Consider the following 19,048-nt stretch of genomic DNA (forward strand, 5'->3'; position numbering starts at 1 on the left):
GGGTTTCTTCTTCTGTTTCAACCCTTATTATTATTATTATTATTATTATTATTATTATTATTATTATTAACATTAAGGCTGGGTGGCCATCTGTCAGGGATGCTTTGCTTGTGCTTTTGGTGCACAAGGGCAAAAGGGGGTTGGACTAAATGGCCCAAGGGGTCTCTTCTTCTGTTTCAACCCTTATTATTATTATTATTATTATTATTATTATTATTATTATTATTAACATTGAGGCTGGGTGGCCATCTGTCAGGGGTGCTTTGCTTGTGCTTTTGGTGCACAAGGGCAAAAGGGGGTTGGACTAAATGGCCCAAGGGGTCTCTTCTTCTGTTTCAACCCTTATTATTATTATTATTATTATTATTATTATTATTATTATTATTATTATTATTAACATTGAGGCTGGGTGGCCATCTGTCAGGGGTGCTTTGCTTGTGCTTTTGGTGCACAAAGGCAGAAGGGGGTTGGACTAAATGGCCCAAGGGGTTTCTTCTTCTGTTTCAATCCTTATTATTATTATTATTATTATTATTATTATTATTATTATTATTATTATTAACATTGAGGCTGGGTGGCCATCTGTCAGGGATGCTTTGCTTGTGCTTTTGGTGCACAAGGGCAAAAGGGGGTTGGACTAAATGGCCCAAGGGGTCTCTTCCAACTTTCTTTATATATTATTTTTATTATTCTCATTATTACTAACATTGGGGCTGGGTGACCATCTGTCAGGGGTGCTTTGCTTGTGCTTTCGGTGCACAAAGGCAGAAGGGGATTGGACTCAATGGCCCAAAGGGTCTCTTCCAACCCTCTTTATTATTATTGTTGTTGTTGTTGTTATTATTATTGCTCGGTGGCCAGCTATAGTCCGGCCCTCCAACGGTCCAAAGGATCATGAACTGGCCCGCTGTTTAAAAAGTTTGGGGACCCCTGCTTCAGACTGTTGAGGGGCCGAATTATCATCTGGGGAAAAAAACCGAACCAATTCCTATGCACACTGCACATATCTTATATATAGTGCAAAACAACAACAATAACAATGAAAGAACAATACAATATTTAAAAATGAAAATAATTTTAACCAACATAAACCTATCAGGATTTCAATAGGAAGTGTGGGCCTGCTTCTGGCCAATGAGATAGTCAGGTTAATTAGGATTGTTGTTGTGTGTCTTCAAGTCATTTCAGACTTTGGGCGAGCCTGTCCAAAATTATTTATTTATTCATTTACTACATTTATTTACTATATTTTTATCCCACCCTTCTCACCCTGAAGGGAACTCAGAGCAGCTGTATGTACATACAATATATTATATTATTAGCATAGCACAATATTGGCATTATACTATATTGAACTATACCACTATACTGTAATATTATATGTAATATATAACATATAATTAATATTATTATATGATATTATTGTTAGTATTGTATTGTATAAAATGATAATATTCTTATCAGTATTATATGTATATACAATATATTATATTATTAAAACGGATATAAAATTATTATAATATAAATGAGGGCGAGGGCCAGGTAAATTACCTTGGAGGGCCACATCCGGCCCCCGGGCCTTAGTTTGGGGACCCCTGGTCCAGGGAGACCCCCTTGGGATACAGAGCAGGAGCAAGAGGAAGGCAATGGCAAACAGGCCAACCCTGTTGCAAGGATATCTCCAGGCGATAAACAATTCAAAGGGAAGAAAGGCCAGGCTCCTTCTAGGACAATGCACTCCTTATCTTCCTAGTTAAAAAAGGTTAAGTCGAGTCCTGACCGACTCTGGGGGTTGGTGCTCATATCCATTTCTAAGCTGAAGAGCTGGCGTTGTCCTTAGACACCTCCAAGGTCATGTGGCCACTGGCATGACTGCATGGAGTGCCGTTACCTTCCCGCCGGAACGGTATGCATGTCATATAAATATACGATTATAATAGTGAATTATAATTATTATTACATTGTATTACATCATAATATTATTATTAATATTACATGTATATACAATATATTATAATATTAGTATAGGTAAAGGTTTCCCCTGACGTTAAGTCCAGTCGTGTCCGACTCTGGGGGTTGGTGCTCATCTCCATTTCTAAGCTGAAGAGCCGGCGTTGTCCGTAGACACCATGTGGCCAGTATGACTGCATGGAGCGCTGTTACCTTCCCGCCGGAGCTGTATGCATGTAATATAAATATACAATTATAATAGTGAATTATAATTATTATTACATTGTATTACATCATAATATTATTATTAATATTACATGTATATACAATATATTATAATATTAGTATAGATAAAAGTTTCCCCTGACGTTAAGTCCAGTCGTGACCAACTCTAGGGGTTGGTGCTCAGTCATCTCCATTTCTAAGCCGAAGAGCTGGCGTTGTCCATAGACACCTCCAAGGTCATGGGGCCACTGGCATGACTGCATGGAGCGCCGTTACCTTCCCGCCGGAGTGGTACCTATTGATCTACTCACATTAGCGGTACCTATTGATCTACTCACATTTGCATGTTTTTGAACTGCTAGGTTGGTAGGAGCTGGGGCTAACAGCGGGCGCTCATTCCGCTCCCGGGATTTGAACCTGGCACCTTTCGGTCCGCAACTTCAGCAGCTCAGCGCTTTAACACACTGTGCCACCAGAGGCCCCGTCTTCTTAATTAAAAATTAATCTTCTTAATTACTCACATGCTAATGGAGGGATCCCACACAAACACTTTGCAATTGGTTTGGGTTGCTGTGAGTTTTCCGGGCTGTCTGGCCATGTTCCAGAAGCATTTTCTCCTGATGTTTCGCCCACATCTATGGCAGGCCTCCTCAGAGGTTGTGAGGTCTGCCGCATCACGTTGGCTCATGTTTTAACTTCGGTCTCAAGGACTCCAGGATCTTTTTCTCCCACGTACTGCTGTCGAGCCAGGAGTCCCCCATTCTGTACCTTTGCATTTTGGGTTTTTTCTGCATAAGTAGAGTAACTTACGTTTGTCCCTGTTGGACTTCCTTTTAGTTTTGGCCAATAATCTCTCTGATCTGTTAAAATGGTTTTGAATTCTGTTCCTGTCTTCTGGAGGAAGATCTGTCCCTTTCTTCTACGTTTCTTTCTCTTTCTTCCCTTGATTCTTTCACTTTTTCCATCTTCCTTTCTTTCCGTCTTTCCGTGTTTTTTTCCCCTCTCTTTCCGCGTTTCTTTCCCTCTTTCTGTTTTTCTCTTTCTGCGTTTCTTTCCGCATTTCTTTCCCTTTTTGTGTTTCTTTCCCTCTCTATGATTCTTTCTCTTTCCGTGTTTCTTTCCGTCTTTCCGCATTTCTTTCCTTCTCTTTCCGTGTTTCTTTCCTTTCTGCGTCTTTCCCTCTTTCTGCGTTTCTTTCCCTTTCCACATTTCTTTCCCTCTCTTTCCGCGTTTCTTTCCCTCTTTCCGCATTTTTCTTTCTGCATTTCTTTTCCTCTTTCCACATTTCTTTCCCTCTCTGATTCATTCTCTTTCCGTGTCCCTTTCCGTTTTTCTGCATTTCTTTCCGTCTTTCCGCATTTCTTTCCTTCTCTTTCCGCATTTCTTTCCCTTTCCGCGTTTCTTTCCCTTTCCGTGTTTCTTTCCTTCTTTCCACATTTCTTTCCCTCTTTCCGCGTTTCTTTCCTTCTCTTTTCGCATTTCTTTCCCTCTCTTTCTGCGTTTCTTTCCTTCTCTTTCTGCGTTTCTTTCCCTCTCTTTCTGCGTTTCTTTCCCTCTCTTTCTGCGTTTCTTTCCTTCTCTTTCTGCGTTTCTTTCCCTCTCTTTCTGCATTTCTTTCCTTCTCTTTCTGTGTTTTTTCCACTCTCTTTCCGCGATTCTTTCCCTCTCTTCCCATGTTTCTTTCCCTTTCTTTCCGGACCAAGGCTCGCCCTTTGGGCACTTACCTGACCAAACAAAAGCAGCCTCGATATCCACCTTGAGCTGGATGCCTTTTCCACCCCCTGCGCAAGAAAAAAAGCCTGCACGCTTCCAATGGGGAAATTTTCTTCTTTTTTAATTTACAGCAGAAAGAATATAAAGCATTCAGAAAACATTTTCCATATTTTTTTAAGGGCAATTCAAAACATTTTTGCATGGTTTCCAGCAGCTGAGTTCTTCGACAGATCCATTGATCCAGTGATGCTTTTAAACATGCACGGTTACAAAAATAAAACTTACAAAAGGAGAACATCTATAACTAGGTTCAACATGCAAGTCTCGGGCGGGGGGGACCCCCCATTTCCCCCCCTCCGTCGGTCGGTTTGGGCGCGGACTACGGTGTGGAAACTGCCATGAAGCGTGCAGCCGTCGAGGGGCGGGCGGGGGTGGTTTTTTTTTTTGTTTGTTTCATGTCATGTCCGGTATTTTTTTTTTTTTCTCTCACACGCGGGGGCCATTCGTTTTCGACACACGGGATCATGAGGATGGCGTCACACAAAGGAGGAGCAAGTCTGATTTCGGGGAGACACGGGAAGGATAGGATTAAGTGCCCTTCCTGACCAAGGCCTGCCGTCAGAGAAGGGGACGCGGGGAGAATCGGATACTGGTTTTTTTGGGGGGGAAATTTCAGGGCCTCCTTTTTGGCAGGGGATAAGCACATAGGGGTCTTCCTGCCGAACGGACGGACAGACGGAAAAAAAGGGCAAAGGAAGGAGGGGACGCTGCCTTTGGACCCAGGGTCCGAAAGGAGCAAAATGGCGGGACAACTGCTCTGTATTTTTTGCGGGGATTGCAGAGCGAGAGAGCGCGCAGCACTCCGACTCCAAACAACGGGGAAAAACGGGGCCATTGGGGGTCACTACTCTTTTTTGGGGCGGGAAAGCAAAAGGTTAGTCCCAGGTAGGAAGGCCAAAGCCGCTCGCAGATTCCTTTGGCGAGAAAGGAGCAACAAAGCAAGCGAAGGAAGGGAGGAAGGAAACATTCTCTCCACTTGGCCTGGGCGCTAAGGGCACACGTGTCAAACTCACAGCCCACGGACCGAATCCATCCCGCCGTGTCATTTGATGCGACACAGAGCTGACGGGAGTCAAGGTTGAGATGCAGGGATTGCGGGACGATTTTTGATTCCCACTCAAGCAGTACCTATTGATCTAGTTCGAAGCCTGGTTGGGGTGAGCACCCGACTGTCAAGTCCTGCTCACTATTTACCAAAACAGTTTGAAAACAGCTGAGCTGTATGTAGAGAAATTAGGTACAGTAGAATCTCACTTATCCAAGACTCGATTATCCAAGATGGGGTGGGGTATAAAAATAAAATTATTATTATTATTATTATTATTAATTGTGGATTATGTGCCTTGATATTCTGGGTTATATGGCTGTGTGGAAGGACCCCCAGGGCTCTTCCACACAGCCATATAACCCGGAATATCAAAGCAGAATAATTCACAATGTCTGCTTTGAATTGGATTATCTGAGTCCACACTGCCCTATATCCCAGTTCAATGTTTGGTGTTAAATTCGCAAATACAGTAGAGTCTCACTTATCCAAGACTCGCTTATCCAAGCTTCTGGATTATCCAAGCCATTTTTGTAGTCAATGTTTTCAATATATCGTGATATCTTGGTGCTCAATTCGTAAATACAGTAATTACAACATAACATAACTGCGCATTGAACTACTTTTTCTGTCAAATTTGTTGTAGAACATGATGTTTTGGTGCTTAATTTGTAAAATCATAACCTAATTGGATGGTTAATAGGCTTCTCCTTAACCCCTCCTTATTATCCAAGATAATCGCTTATCCAAGCTTCTGCCGGCCCGTTTAACTTGGATAAGTGAGACTCTACTGTATTTCCAATATTTTTACCCCGCCCTTGTCCCCGAGGGGAGTTTTGAAAACAGCTGAGAAATTAGGTACCGCTAATTTAGCGGGGAGGTATTTTACGACACCATAAAATGCCGGGTTTTTTTTCGTGACTTGAGAAACTGCAAGAGAATTGGCCTGAATGTTTTGATGTTTTACTGTCCTTGTGGGAGGCTTCTCTCACATCTCCGCACAAGGAGCTGGAGCTGACAGAGGGAGCTCACCATGCTCTCCCCGAGTCCTGCCGGCACAAGAGTTTAACCCATTGCACCACCAAGGATAAAACCTCTTACTCGACATTCCCGTCATCTCCGGATAATTGAATGGGATGGGAGCTGTCGTTCAATAACACCTGGGGATAGAAATCAGTAAACACTTATAGTTTACTACATTGGCCTCCTTATAGTTTTCAACAATTATAAGGAGGCCGATGTGGGAATGAGTTTGACAGCCCTGTCTTGGAGGAAGGCCAAGGGAAGGGAAGGGATTGACAGGATTCAAAGGATTCGGAGAGCAAGCTTCGTCCCCCACCGGCCACCCCCTCCCCGCATTACATGGATTTATTCTTTTTTTTCAGTCCTGGCAGTGAACAGAATCAATTAAAAAGAGAGAGAGAAAGACGCACACACAATTAATAACGCTAGAAAAGGCACCAAGAGCACTGACCCCAGGTTGGCTTCTGGATGATTTTTTTTTTCCGTGTTTTGCCACAATCTTTTGTGTGTTTTCAATGCTTTCTATTTTTTTTAAAGACACCTCTTATTTTTTTTGTTTGTTAAAACAACATAACATAACATAACATAAAAAAAACTTCACAGAATTGTGAGTATTTTTAGGCTTCACAATAAGCCTCTCGAGAGCAAGACTAAACATTATCACCATCGTCGTCGTCGTCACCATCGTCGTCGTCGTCTTCTGGGATCAGCAAGAGCAAATGCCTATTCCGTCCACCCAAGTGGCCTAGGACCCGAACATTGAAACTGGCACTAAAGCAAGAAAGGCGGTCCACGGGGCCAGAGAGGGGTGGGTTAGGGGTGCGAGACCCCCGCCTTTGCCCCCCCCCCCCCTCCGGCCACGCGTGGACCTCCGTTTCTCTTTATCAAAAAGGACGAATTCAAAACAGATTTCTTTGGCTCCTCTCTATGTGGAAATAGCAATATACCATGACACCCCTACAAAACCTTGCTTGCATCTTTGAATTATTATCATCATTATCATCACTTTTCAACTTTTTTTTTCTTGTGCAATTTCAAAGTACATTGTCTGACTTCCAGCAGGAAATATGGACATGTGAGACGTATTTATTTTTATTTTTTTTTGTTTTCTCTCTACTTTCATACTATTTTCTTCTTTTAATGTTTCATTCTACGTGTTCCTTATCGGAGTGAGTGTATGGTGTTTAAGCTAGATACAATTTTTTTTCGTATTTCGTATGATTATCTGCTTTGCAAAATAACTTAATAATAATAATATTTTTTTTCTTCTTAAGCAATATTAGCATTCACTTTACTTGGCACCATTGGCAAAAAAAGGAGGAAATTAACAAAACCCGACGGTCGAAAGGAATGGAAACCAAAACTGGGTTGCTGTGGGTGTTCCGGGCTGTCTGGCTGTGTTCCAGAAGCATTCCCTCCTGATGTTTTGCCAACATCTATGGCAGGCATGCTCAGAAGTTGTCAGATCTGTTGAAAACTAAACAAATGGGGTTTATATTCCTGTGGAAGAATGCCCAGGGTGGGCGAAAGAACTCTTGTCTGTTGCCGTTGGCCACCTTGATTAGCATTAAATGGCCTTGCAGATTCAAAGCCTGGCTGCTTCCTGCCTGGGGGAATCCTTTGATGGGAAGTGTTAACTGGCCATGAACCACATCTGGATACCAGTATTTTAAAAACTCTTAAAATCAGGACAGTAAATAAAAAAACAATACTCTGAAAACAGGGGAATTCCAGGCAGGAAACAATCGGGGCCAGCTAACACCTCCCATCAAAGGATCCCCCAGGCAGGAAGCAGGCAGGCTTTAAAGCTGCCAGGCTATTCAACACGAATCAAGGTGGCCAGTGGCAACATTAACACTTGCCTCTAACTGACAAAAGTTCTTTCTCCCACACTGGAAATATATAAACCCCACTTGCCTAGTTTCCAACAGGCCTCACAACCTCTGAGGATGCCTGCCGTAGATGTGGGCGAAATGTCAGGAGAGAATGCTTCTGGAACATGGCCAGACATCCCGGAAAACTCACCGCAACTCAGTGATTCCGGCCACGAAAGCCTTCGACAACACATTGAAACAAAAACTCCTGGTAGCCAAAAAACCAAATGTAAACATCTCTCTTTTTTTGTGTTTTAAAGTAATGTTACTTTGCCTTTTTTTCCTAAGTCTAAATACATTAGCTCTTTTGCTTCTGCAGTTTAGTCATGCTTTAGCAAAATGTTCTTCTAAAGAACATTTAAAATAAAGTTTCTCATAGTGAAATAAAGTTTTTGTTTCATTTTACAGACCGTAAGCCACTAATGCTTTGCTTTGTCGTTTTCTTTTTTTTGTTTTGTTGTCCTTGAAGTCATGCACATCTGTTTTGTTTGTTTTTTTTCCTGTTTTTTGACTATATATACAATATGTACAAACATCCACACTCTTCTGGCTCATTCAGACAAAACTATACAAAGAACGCAAATTTCTCTCGCCGAGTTCTTGACCCTTTGCAAATAAAATATTTAGCAATTAATATATTCCTCATTCCCCGTTCTGCTTCCTTTCTATATACAGAAACTGCCTAGATATATAATAATAATTATATTTTTTTTCGTTCTGGTTTGTTTCCTAGCCAAAACGAGAAATTTACTGGCCGGAAATGCTGCAGCTTCCCTTTGTAATTTCTTTTTTTTTCTCGGAGGCCGAAAGGTCCAGTCAACGGCTGAATTTGCACACTATTCTATATCGACTCCTTCGGTCGGAACACGAGGTCTGAAGGTTTTGCCCAAATCATCTTTTACAAATCGCCTAGAAGTAAAACCAAGTTAGAAAACCTTGAGTTTTTGTGAAGTAAGGCCTGAAAATAAAGTGCCAAATATGAGAAGAAGTGCATTAATGGCAGTTGAGAGAGGGAGGAAAAGACTGAGACTCGAGAGGAAAACGGGAGGAAACGAAAAACAACGAAAGGAGGACGGACACCGAACGGAAAGGCGCGTCCCATCGTCCCCTGCAAATACCCGTTTGCCTCGGAAAACACCAGACCTTTCTGGACAAAAGGGACGGACGCGAACAGCGGCGTCGCAGAGAGAGTTTCGAACAAACGAACGAGCGAACGAACGAACGGAAAGATGGAGGAAGTGCAAAGGAAATGATGGAGGAGGAGGAGGAGGAGGAGGAGTGGACCCAAAGGAAAGAAAGATGGAAGCAAGGATGGAAGGAAGGAAGGAGGGAGGAAAGGGACCGGACCCTTCCTTTCCTTCCTTTTCTTCTTCTCCCTTCGCTCCCCTTTCCTTCCTTATTTATTCCCTGGAGAATCCCAGCATTTTCCGGGTCTTGGAGATAGATGATTGACAGGTGCAGGAATAGCAATTCTTGGATTGTTGTGGGGTTTTTGCCTCTTTTTTTTTTTTGGTATCGTGTTTGTACAGTTCCACGCATGGTTTTTTTTTTGTTTTTGTTTCAATACAGCCCTATATGAAAAGGATCATTTAGTAATTGCTTCTCTTTCCTTTTGTTTTGTTTTGTTTTTTTCCGAGAGGAACGAAGCAACTTGCGAGAAGTCCTTTCCTTCCGGGTGTCACTGGAAAGCCCCCCCCTGACCCCCCCGCCTCCCTCCCCCTCCCTCCCTCCCCCATGATCCAAACCAAAAAGATTTCGAGTCCCAAGATGTCTTGCTGAACAAATTAAAAATCGTCCATGAAAGTGCAAATGTAATGACTAAACATTACCGTTTTAAAATCCCGGCCGCTGATCCGCTCAGCAGCGCAGTCAAAGTTTTGTGTTTGTTTTTGTTTGTTTTTTCAATCTTCTTCAAATAATTAAATTCGTTTGAATTGTTGTTGCATGTTTCTGCTAAAAACAGAAAATGAAAAACAGTCTGAAAAGCAACGTCACATTGCTAGGGGATGCTTCCTCCGCCTACGCCGCCGGCGCCGCCTCTCCCTTCAGGTTCCTTGGCCCTTTTCAATTCTTTCGCTCTGAAAAGACAGAAAGGCAGAGAGAGGGAGGGAAAAGGGATTGGCAACGGCTCTCTTCTTCCCTCGAGGAAAAGGGGGAAAAGAGACAGCGGTCTGAATCAATCCCATTCCCGTTGGCCCCAAGTAGTGTAGGATAGAACAAATCAGTGGCACGTTATTCCAAAAATGAACACCTGAGTTGACTCTTTCCCAATTTCCCCTTTTTGCAGGTCACAGGCTCGGAAAGGCAAGGCAAGATGCCTTTGGAGAACTCGCTCTAGAGCAGGGACCCCCAAACGACAGCCCGCAGGCTAGATCTGGCCCCACAAAGTAAGTTACCTGGACTCCGCTTTCAATTTTAAGACTGTGACTGCCATTTGTGCCCTCCCGTTACCACCACCCTCTTCTTGCTTAACTCTCCTTCCCTTTCTTCTCCCCTATCCTCCTAATGTTTTGCACTTTCTCTGGCCCAGTTCATTTTTAGGAGCCTACCTGGGTTTTTATCCAAGTATGTTTTATTGATTTGTTTTAATATTGTTGTGTTTTTATATTGTCTGTATTCACCTGGCCCCGAGTCCCTTTGGGGAGATAGGTGGGGTATAAAAATAAAGTTGTTGTTATTATTGTATGACACAGCAAACAAGATAGATATGCTGGATTTCGTATCACAAAATCACAAGTCAAACACTTCCCAAGTGTCTAGGACTGTGTGATGTATTTTCGGATCATGCGCAGATCCCAGTAGGGTGGCCTTTTGCAGTTGGCAGATTGTGATTTTGTCAATGTGTATTGTTTCCAAAGTTGTTGTTGTTGTTGTTGTTGTTAATAATAATAATAATAATAATAATAATAATAATAATAATAATAATAATAATTAAGGCCCGGGCTGTGGCGCAGACGGGAGAGCAAGCCAGCTGCAATTAACTGCAATGAATCACTCTGACCAGGAGGTCATGAGTTCGAGGTTGCTCAGAGCCTATGTTTGTTTGTCTTTGTTCTATGTTGAAAGGCATTGAATGTTTGCCTATATGTGTAATGTGAGTCCCCTTCGGGGTGAGAAGGGCGGAATATAAATGCTGTAAATAAATAAAATAAATAAATATTATTATTATCTCCCTCCAAAACGGAGAGGTCTTCTGCACACTCTTTTTCTCCTCTCTCTATTCTCTCCCCAAAAATGGAGATAAATCTTTTCCAAATGGAGAAAAGGAGGGAGGAAATGAGGGAAGGAGTAAAGGAAGGAACAGAAGAAGGGGAGGAGTAAAAGGAGAAAGCAAAGATAGGCAGGAAACAGGAGAAAAGAAAGGAAGAAACAAGAAGGAGGGAAGGAGGAAAAGGAGAAAGCAAAGATAGGTAGGAAACAGGAGAAAAGAAAGGAAGGAAGGTAGGAAACGGAGAAGGAAGGGATTCAGGAAGCATGGTGTGGTGGTTTGAACCCCAGATTATGGCTCTGAACCCATTCTCTCAGCCTCAGAGGAATGAATCTTGACACAGAAACTCTCTGAGAGGGTTGACCCTGAGTCTGAAACCACTTGAAGTCCCACAACAAAAAGAACAACCCAATAGTCTGAGGAACCCTGGACTGGCCTTCGACTTAAAAGGTTTGAGGACACTTGCTCTAGAGACCCTTCTGTCCTCCAAGGAGTTGAATGCCACCAAGGGAAAGACCCTAACCCTTTTTTCACTTATCTGAATCTCACTGGGAGCTTGTCTAGCCCAAACCTCAAGGAGACAGTGGAGGAGGCAGCATATATAGGCAGGTATTGAGGAGTGAGACGTGGGGCGGAGGAGGCAGAGGGGCATGCGACTGACTCCATGCAGCATCCCGCAATGCGCTGTTCATTCCTTGCCCCTTGTGAGGCATGCTGGGCTGGGTCCGAGCCGGTGGCGCCTCCGTGGCCCATGCCAAGGCGTCATCGTGCAAAGGGGGCTCTGCCAAGGGGCCCTTGCGCTGGGTGCATGCGGTGTGCTGCGTCGGCATGCAAGGTCCGCTGGCACGGAGCAGTCGTTGCCACTTGGGGCAAGGGGCATGCAGATCCACGTCGGCACAAGGGCCGGCGCCACCCACAAGACCGCACCACGCTTCCTCGCAAAGGTCTAGAGGGCTATAGTGAGGGCTCAGTGGTTGCAAACGAGTCCTGTGACCTTTCGAGAACACGCCTTGCCAGCTACTCACCTGTCCGGCATCCCAAAAACAATATACACACCGATGACCACTTCCATTTCTCCAAAACACGGCCCACCATCAAAAGCCCATGCCTGCTCACCACAACACAGATTGCTCCTCTTCCAAATGCTACATCTAGTTTACTATTGCTACTATTATTAAACCGCAAACACGTCAACGATGGGTCATTTGCCCCCCTCCTTTTTTGTGACAAAGATGTCCCACCATGATCGTGCTAGTGATGTTTGTTCTCCTGCCTTATGAGGTTTTGCGATGGTAGCAGCTCCCCATAAATGCCCCCACATCCCAACATTGACTCCTCCCCAAGCACCCAACGATCCTTCGAGGACTCCGTTGCAATGGCGCAGGGAGACAGAGGGAAGACTCCATATTCAGGAGACCGCATGGGCTGCTACCCAACTCCCAATGTCAGAAGCCGGATGGAAATGGAAAAAGGTTGTGGGATGGCTGCTGTCCCTGAAGACAGAACGGGAACGGAAAAATATGGTTCCCTCTGCCTGTTGTAATACAGCATTTGATTGTGCCTGTACCTGATCTTACTGGGGATTCTGGGCTTGTTAGGCAGTTCTCTAGAGATGCAAGGTCAGAGACAGAACTGAGCTCAGAGGATGAAAATGAGAGTTCAGGTAGATGGACTAATGAGCAGTTAGATAGGAAATTTATGTTCCGTCAACACAGAGCTTCTCAAAAGAGAGTACGAAAGTCTAGTCGCTTATTAGCCAAAAAGTCCTCATTGGTTTCTCGGGGGAAACAGCACAACTTTCTGTCTATATTAGAGAAACCAGCAGCTTATTTTGTCAGTCTAGGTAATGGAGTATAGAACTTCTGCCAAGTTAAGGCAGAAATTCTAAGGGATTTCTGGTTCCAGGTTTCCTGGTGTTCATTTTTCAAGTTCCTAGAGACTGTTCCTGTGTTTCATGTTTTGGATTTATCCTGGTTTTTGTACTTTGGATTTTGAGGATTATTCCTGATCTTTGGACTTTGGATACTTTTCAATACTATTTTGCTGAATTGTTTTCTGTATATATAATTCTGAAACCAACTGTTTTACCTTGGACTGGAGTGTGTGTTAAGTACAGAGGTGAATCCCCAGCCGTTGGTGTGATGAGGTCCCAAGTCCAGGGCTCTGTGGCCACCTCACCCTCCACCACAGCCACACACCCCGTTGCTTACCGCTTTCCCACTCCCCATGCAGCCCGCTCCCCTTTGGAAGCCATCCCTAGGCCTCGCCGGCCGGAGAGTGGCCCCGAGTGGCTCAAGACTGCATGCCGCCCTTTTGAGAATGGACACCCAGAGCGCAACAACCCCCCTTTCCTTCATGCTCCTTGCATTCTCTCCCAGGCGGCAGCTGGATTAGTATGGCCTCCGCAGCAAAGGTTAGTTAGTCCGGGCGGCCGTTTTGGTTGCTGCTGAGGCATCGATGGAGGTGGAACCCATGGGCGGCATATCGCCATCTCAGCCGCAGCCCCCATGCAAGCAAGCAGAAAGCCAGAATAGAAAGAGAGAGAGAGACAGAGAGAAGGAGTAGGGAGAAAGAGAGAGGTGTATATATATCTGGAGATATATATATATATATATATATATATTTGTATATAAATAGAGAGAGGTATCTTATTCCCAAATGGAAGAGAAACAAGTCCAGCAGGCAGTTGCTCCACTCACCCTTTTGTACCGCCTGTGGTCCACCAGCGGGCTTCGGGTGAGAGCAAAACGATAGCAAAGAGAAATTAGCATCCGCAGACGGGAAGGAGAGAAAGAAACAGAAAGAGAGAAGGAAAGGAAGGAAGGAAGGAAGAAAGAGAGAGAAAGGGGGTGTCCTGTATTCAACACTTGTTCAGGGCTGGAGATGAGAGGGTCTGCTGGACAGCATTGTCACCAAGTTGCAAAGAGGAGCCATGGGCCCCAAGGAGCTCTTAAAGGAGCTCCCCAAAACCCTCCTTTCCCCCAATCCTTTACTATTCCTTGTGCAAACCAACCCTCTCTCCGACAACAGCCCCTTCCACGGCAGATTTTCTCACATTCCCCAAGCACTACATCGAGAAAACAGACCCTTTCCCGAGCACCATCCTTCACACTTCAGGACTTCCCTGCTCGCCGCAAAACAAGTGCGCTTTTAGTGCCAGAAACATGGGGTGTTTTCTGGCACGGGGAAATGTGCCGAAACACCACATTTTCCATGCAACAGATTTCCTAGAGAAGGTCCCGAAGTGTGAATAACGGCTGGCAGCCGTTCAGAGGGCTTTGTATACTTGTCGACAAGCCTGTGGAACTGATCTGTCCATGCGTGCCGTGCGAGAGATCGGAACAAGGGAAGGCCTGCATCCCTACATTATAACAAAGTCATTATAATGCTTTCCAAGAGAGTCAGGTCAAGCGCAGAGGAGTGGAAACGTCACACGAGTCGGTCCAACGGCAGCCGCACCCAACGCCTCGCCCGGCGAGCAGCTGCCAATACAAGTATCCCATCCCAGTGGTTTTCAGCCCTTCCCATGTGTTGCCAACAAATACTATCAAAGACTCAATAAAATAAAAGGACGAGGGGCTTCTTGACTGCGAGGAGGAGACACAGAACAAGTGAACAAGGAGGAGGCAGGGCTCACAAAGGAGTGAGTGTGTTTATATTTATAGGAGTGACAAGAGGCCTGGACTGCCCTGGGGACAACACCATCACCATGCATGGCACAGAAAGGACAGCATGACAGGAGAGAGAGGAGGAGAGATTTTGGCTTTGCCCCTCTCCCAGGCAGTGCTGTGAATCTCATGCCTCCAATCTTCAATGGGGAAACGTGGGGCCGAACAAGACGTTGTGCATAATGCATAGGCAAGGAAAAGCTGCAGAGGTCTGCTTTTGCCTATCCGATAGGCCTTCCGCTACTGCGCCCAACGGTCACAACTGTCTCTTGCTTTCCACAAAACCACAGCCGACGGCTCATCGGCCACCACTTCGAGTCAAACGTTTGTGCCGCCCTTGAAAGGGACCCGTTGGTTGGAAACTCAAGGCCCATGAAAGCGATTGCCTTTGGACCCCACCAGGACCACCCAAACCAATCCTGGGAGGTGCTCGTTGCTCCTGAAAAAGGACCCACAGCAAGGACCGTCCTCCTGGGGAATGCATGGCTGGGCTCCCACTTTCGGAGCATTTCCCCAGAGCAGGTGTGGGTCCCACAGTCAGGGCTGGGGTGTGTTTGTAGCCTCCCTCTATCCTTGATGAAACAAATTTCAAGTCCCTCAATGTCTTTCTCCCGTGAGCCTCCAAGAAGCCACAAAAACCAAGTCTAGAGACTAACAGCCCTGGCTTGGCACTGCACTGCACTCCACCCGAGAAAGAGTTTGAGTCAGATAACAATTCAGGATCGCATGGTGCTCACCTGTGGCGGCATCGCCGTAAGAAGCGCATGATTTTGCGCGCAGCTTGGTCCTGCTTCTTGGTGAGCAGGCTGCTTCTGCAAGAGAGACAGGTGGGAAGAGGTGAGGGTTAGGAGGGCTCCCGTTCTTGGGGGGCGGCCGCCACTGCTACCCCCCCCCCCCATTGCAACTCCTCCTGGCACCTGAGCTTCTGCTGGACCAGGGCAGCCGCCCGGCGGCTCTGCCTCCGCCTCCCGCACTCTTTGTAGCTGCGGTAGAACTGCTGGATACGGACGGCCGCCCGGCGGCTCTGCTGGAACCGCTTCTGCTCCGCATAGCTCCGGAACTTGCTCTGGATGAGGATGGCGGCCTGGATCATCTTCTTATAAAGTGCATACTGCAAAGGAGGAGGGTGTCGGGTGGGGAGCAACACAAGGGAACAGGAGAGAGAAGATGTCATGGCTAGTTGCTGGGAGCAACGTCGTGGAATTGCTAGAGCCCGAATCGCTGTTGGTGAACTTATTGGTGACTGAACTACATTTTTGGATTACGACGAATTGGTGAGATCGTTTGGCTTTGACCCTTGGAAAGTCCTCTGGACTCTTTGTATGCTCTGCCCTTGTTGCGTATGACTACAAGATGGTGAGCGGCTGCATTGACAGAGATTCTGTATGAGATTCTGGACAGGAAAGGGGAGAGTGAAGCCTTGAGACGGGTAGGCCTTGAGACGGAAGAAAGAGCGTGAGGTCAGAGGGACAGCGATAAAGCAGTGATAAAGGCTTTGCTAGGGAAGGCAGCTGGTTGTCACGAGATGCTGGACTCAACCCAAGGACCATCATCAGAGCTGTCAAGCTCTTTCCCAGCCCTGGCCCAGAGGAGGGAATGAAATAGCCTCCGTCCAGGCCACATCCCTCTTAAATCCACACACGGCTTGAGGAGATGCTTCACTGCCCCTCTCCCTTCTCCTCCTCAGCACCATTCAAGACCAAGAAGACCCTGCAAGGCTCCAATCTCTCTCTATGTGTGTTCCTTTTCGTTTTCAAGTCTGTAGGTCAGTGCCTTTTGCACACAGAGCAGCGATTCGGGGAAACTGGTTGCGTCTGATTCCCACGAACCGCACCCCGCCTCAGCCCCTTTTCTCTGAGGAAAGAGGGCATACGCAGAACCAAAAATCCCCTGGTTTTCCACTGTCTATTTCACGTTGGTGACGATCGACCCTCCTCCACCAAGGTCCCCATGCTGCTCCCCTCTGCGGCTCAGGAAGGAGGGTCTCTGGCATCCTTTGAGGGCTCCCCCGTCCCCCCAAAGCCTCCGCTGGTGCAGGCCAAGAAGCAGCGCTGCTGGCATGCATGTGTTCCTGTGGGTGCGCTGGAGCAGCGAAGGCGCTGCCTCCCAACGGCCCCAAAGGTGAGAAGCTCAAGAGGCGGACGTCATTACCTTCAAGGCTATCCAAGTAAGCTTGGCAAGGAGAAACAGAAAATACAAGATTAACGTTCAGAGCTGCAGCCCTGCCCCAAAGGGTCCCCAAAGGCTGGCTTTCAGAGGAGTCCGGCGGAGAGACAAAGCAAGCGAGCAATCGTTTGGAGGAGAGTGCCGCCCCATTGCTTTGAAAGAAGCATCTTTCAGAAGCCCCAAAATAAGGCCAGCTCCTTTGAAGGTCAGACTTCCAAGTGAAGGACAGAATGGAGGCCCCCCTTCGCCTCCTGTGATGCTTTAGGGGGGTTTCAACAGACTCTGTCCCTCCAGTCGTAGCGAAAATAGCATCAGGCCCCATCTAACCCTCAAAGCATTGGATGAAGAAGGAATGGAGCAACCAAGGCCCACATCACATCTGCCAAGGGGGTCTGGAGGGGCTCACCTGTTTGTATTTCCGGTAACAGCGCTGAATGACAGCGGCAGCCACTTCCTGCTGCTCCCGAAGGGGACGTCCCTGCAAAGGAAGAGGGACACACCTGCTTGAGGAACAGAAGCAACCAGAGAGGCTATGGGAGTGAAAAGCTCTCCAAAATGTGGATGAGGCAGAGCCAGCGGAAGTCCCAGGAATGTCCAGAAAGATTGCCTGGCACTGGGATGAGTGGCCCCAGATGGCCTGGAGGCTCCTCCTGATGATTGAGGAACAAATAGCTCCTCAAAGAAAGGTCCATCATTTTGCTGCTGAAGAATATTACCTCTCAGGGAGATCCCAACCATCACCTTGTCCTCGTCCTCCTCCTCACCTTGTACTTCCTGAAGACGGTCTGGACCAGCTTGGCGGCCTCGTAGAGCTCCCGCTGTTCGTGGTCGGAGAGGGTCAGCTGGGCGAAGTCGCTCTCGACCTTCTCGCTGGTGGAGGCGCTGAGGAACTCGGACCAGTCGGTGGCTGATGGGAGGCTGGGCTTCTCAAAGGCCAGGGCGCTGACCGGGGAGCCGGCGGGGCTCTGGCTGGTGTGGGAGGGGGGACTGGGGGCTGCCCCGTAGAGGCTTCTGTGGCGGCCGGAGAAAGAGAAGCAGGGTTCAGAGTCCCATAGAGCCCAGTGGCGCCCCTGCCCAACCCCAGCTCCCAAAGGGAAGGCCACCCCTCGACAGACCTGATCTGGGCAGCGCTGGGCAAGTGGTCGATGTCCGCCAGGTAACTGGCCAGCCAGCTCATGGAGGCGCCGAGGGCCGTGCCCCCACTCCGCTCAGCCAGGGGCCCCTCCGCCGGCGCCAGGCTCTCCCCACGCTTGATGCGCTCCGGCGTGGCCTCGATGATGTGCTCCGCCAGCGTCATCATGGTCACCTGCGGAGAGCAAGAAGGCATGGTTCTTGGAGTGGCAGAGGCAAGTCAATCACGGACAGAAGGACCAAGAGGGAGTGATGTGAGTGGTGGGCCCTCAAACCCACTTGTTGGCTCATACTGGGGTCCACTCATTTTTGCAGCCTCAAGAGAGGTGTTTCGAAGCTTTGGAAACAATCAACCCCAGGCTGCCAATCGTGGCTGCCTCCTCCCCTGGACTTTCTAGATATACCTGGAGGTCGTCCACGTGGTGCAAGCCGTCTTCGCTGTCCGCGGCGTCCTGGAAGGCCAGCAGCTCCGCTTCCACCGTCTCCTGCTCTGGCATCGGATCCCGTTGCGGATGCAGCCGCTGGGCCGCTGCCGTGTCCCTGGCCATGGCTCCGTAGCCCACCTTCGGACCCCATTTGATCCCAGAAGCACCGCTTCGGTAGTGGCCCCCGGCCTCAGCGCCCGCCTCCTGCGGGTGGTACTCCCTGCCTGTGATCCGGGGCCCGGGACTCTCGGGAAGGGAGGCGGGCCTGGCGGAGCTGACGGGGGGCTTGCGGGCGCAGGGCTGCTCCAGGCTGAGGGCCGTAGACAGAAGCCTCTCCTGCCGGGCCGAGGAGAAGTACTCGGGATTTAGCTTGTGTTTCTTGGGTGCCGGGTAGTCCTTGTGGCTCTCGCTGCTGTAGTAACTGGAGGGCTCAGATCGGGGCCGCCGCAGCTCTGCAAGAGGAAAGATCAGGAGATCAGAGATCAAGTGGCTGCCTGTTGCCCTGTCTGCTCAGCTTCCAGACCGATCCTTGAGAGGCAAGTGAGGTGGGAAGAACCCCA

At 47.4% G+C, this 19,048-nt stretch overlaps 1 protein-coding gene across 6 annotated transcripts in view; it reads right to left on the reverse strand.

Moving 5' to 3' along the window:
• Positions 1–3,988: 3,988 nt before the first annotated feature.
• The window catches only part of camta1 (calmodulin binding transcription activator 1), a 195,240-nt gene continuing 180,180 nt past the window's right edge, over positions 3,989–19,048 (reverse strand). For 3 of the 6 annotated variants that reach the window (XM_062965984.1, XM_062965979.1, XM_062965985.1), the window contains 8 exons: positions 18,468–18,940; positions 18,048–18,238; positions 17,697–17,943; positions 17,339–17,410; positions 16,918–16,938; positions 15,684–15,877; positions 15,504–15,578; positions 3,989–9,968 (listed from right to left, as the gene is read on the reverse strand). In XM_062965984.1, coding sequence (XP_062822054.1) covers positions 9,890–9,968; positions 15,504–15,578; positions 15,684–15,877; positions 16,918–16,938; positions 17,339–17,410; positions 17,697–17,943; positions 18,048–18,238; positions 18,468–18,940 — 1,352 coding nt within the window. In that variant the 3' untranslated portion in view covers positions 3,989–9,889. Of the gene's footprint in view, positions 9,969–13,797; positions 13,829–15,503; positions 15,579–15,683; positions 15,878–16,917; positions 16,939–17,338; positions 17,411–17,696; positions 17,944–18,047; positions 18,239–18,467; positions 18,941–19,048 lie in introns of all 6 variants that reach the window. The other 3 variants (XM_062965980.1, XM_062965983.1, XM_062965982.1) reach the window with 3 other exon arrangements.

The sequence above is a fragment of the Anolis carolinensis genome, unplaced genomic scaffold, assembly GCF_035594765.1.
Source record: "Anolis carolinensis isolate JA03-04 unplaced genomic scaffold, rAnoCar3.1.pri scaffold_15, whole genome shotgun sequence".
NCBI classification, from domain to species: domain Eukaryota; kingdom Metazoa; phylum Chordata; class Lepidosauria; order Squamata; family Dactyloidae; genus Anolis; species Anolis carolinensis.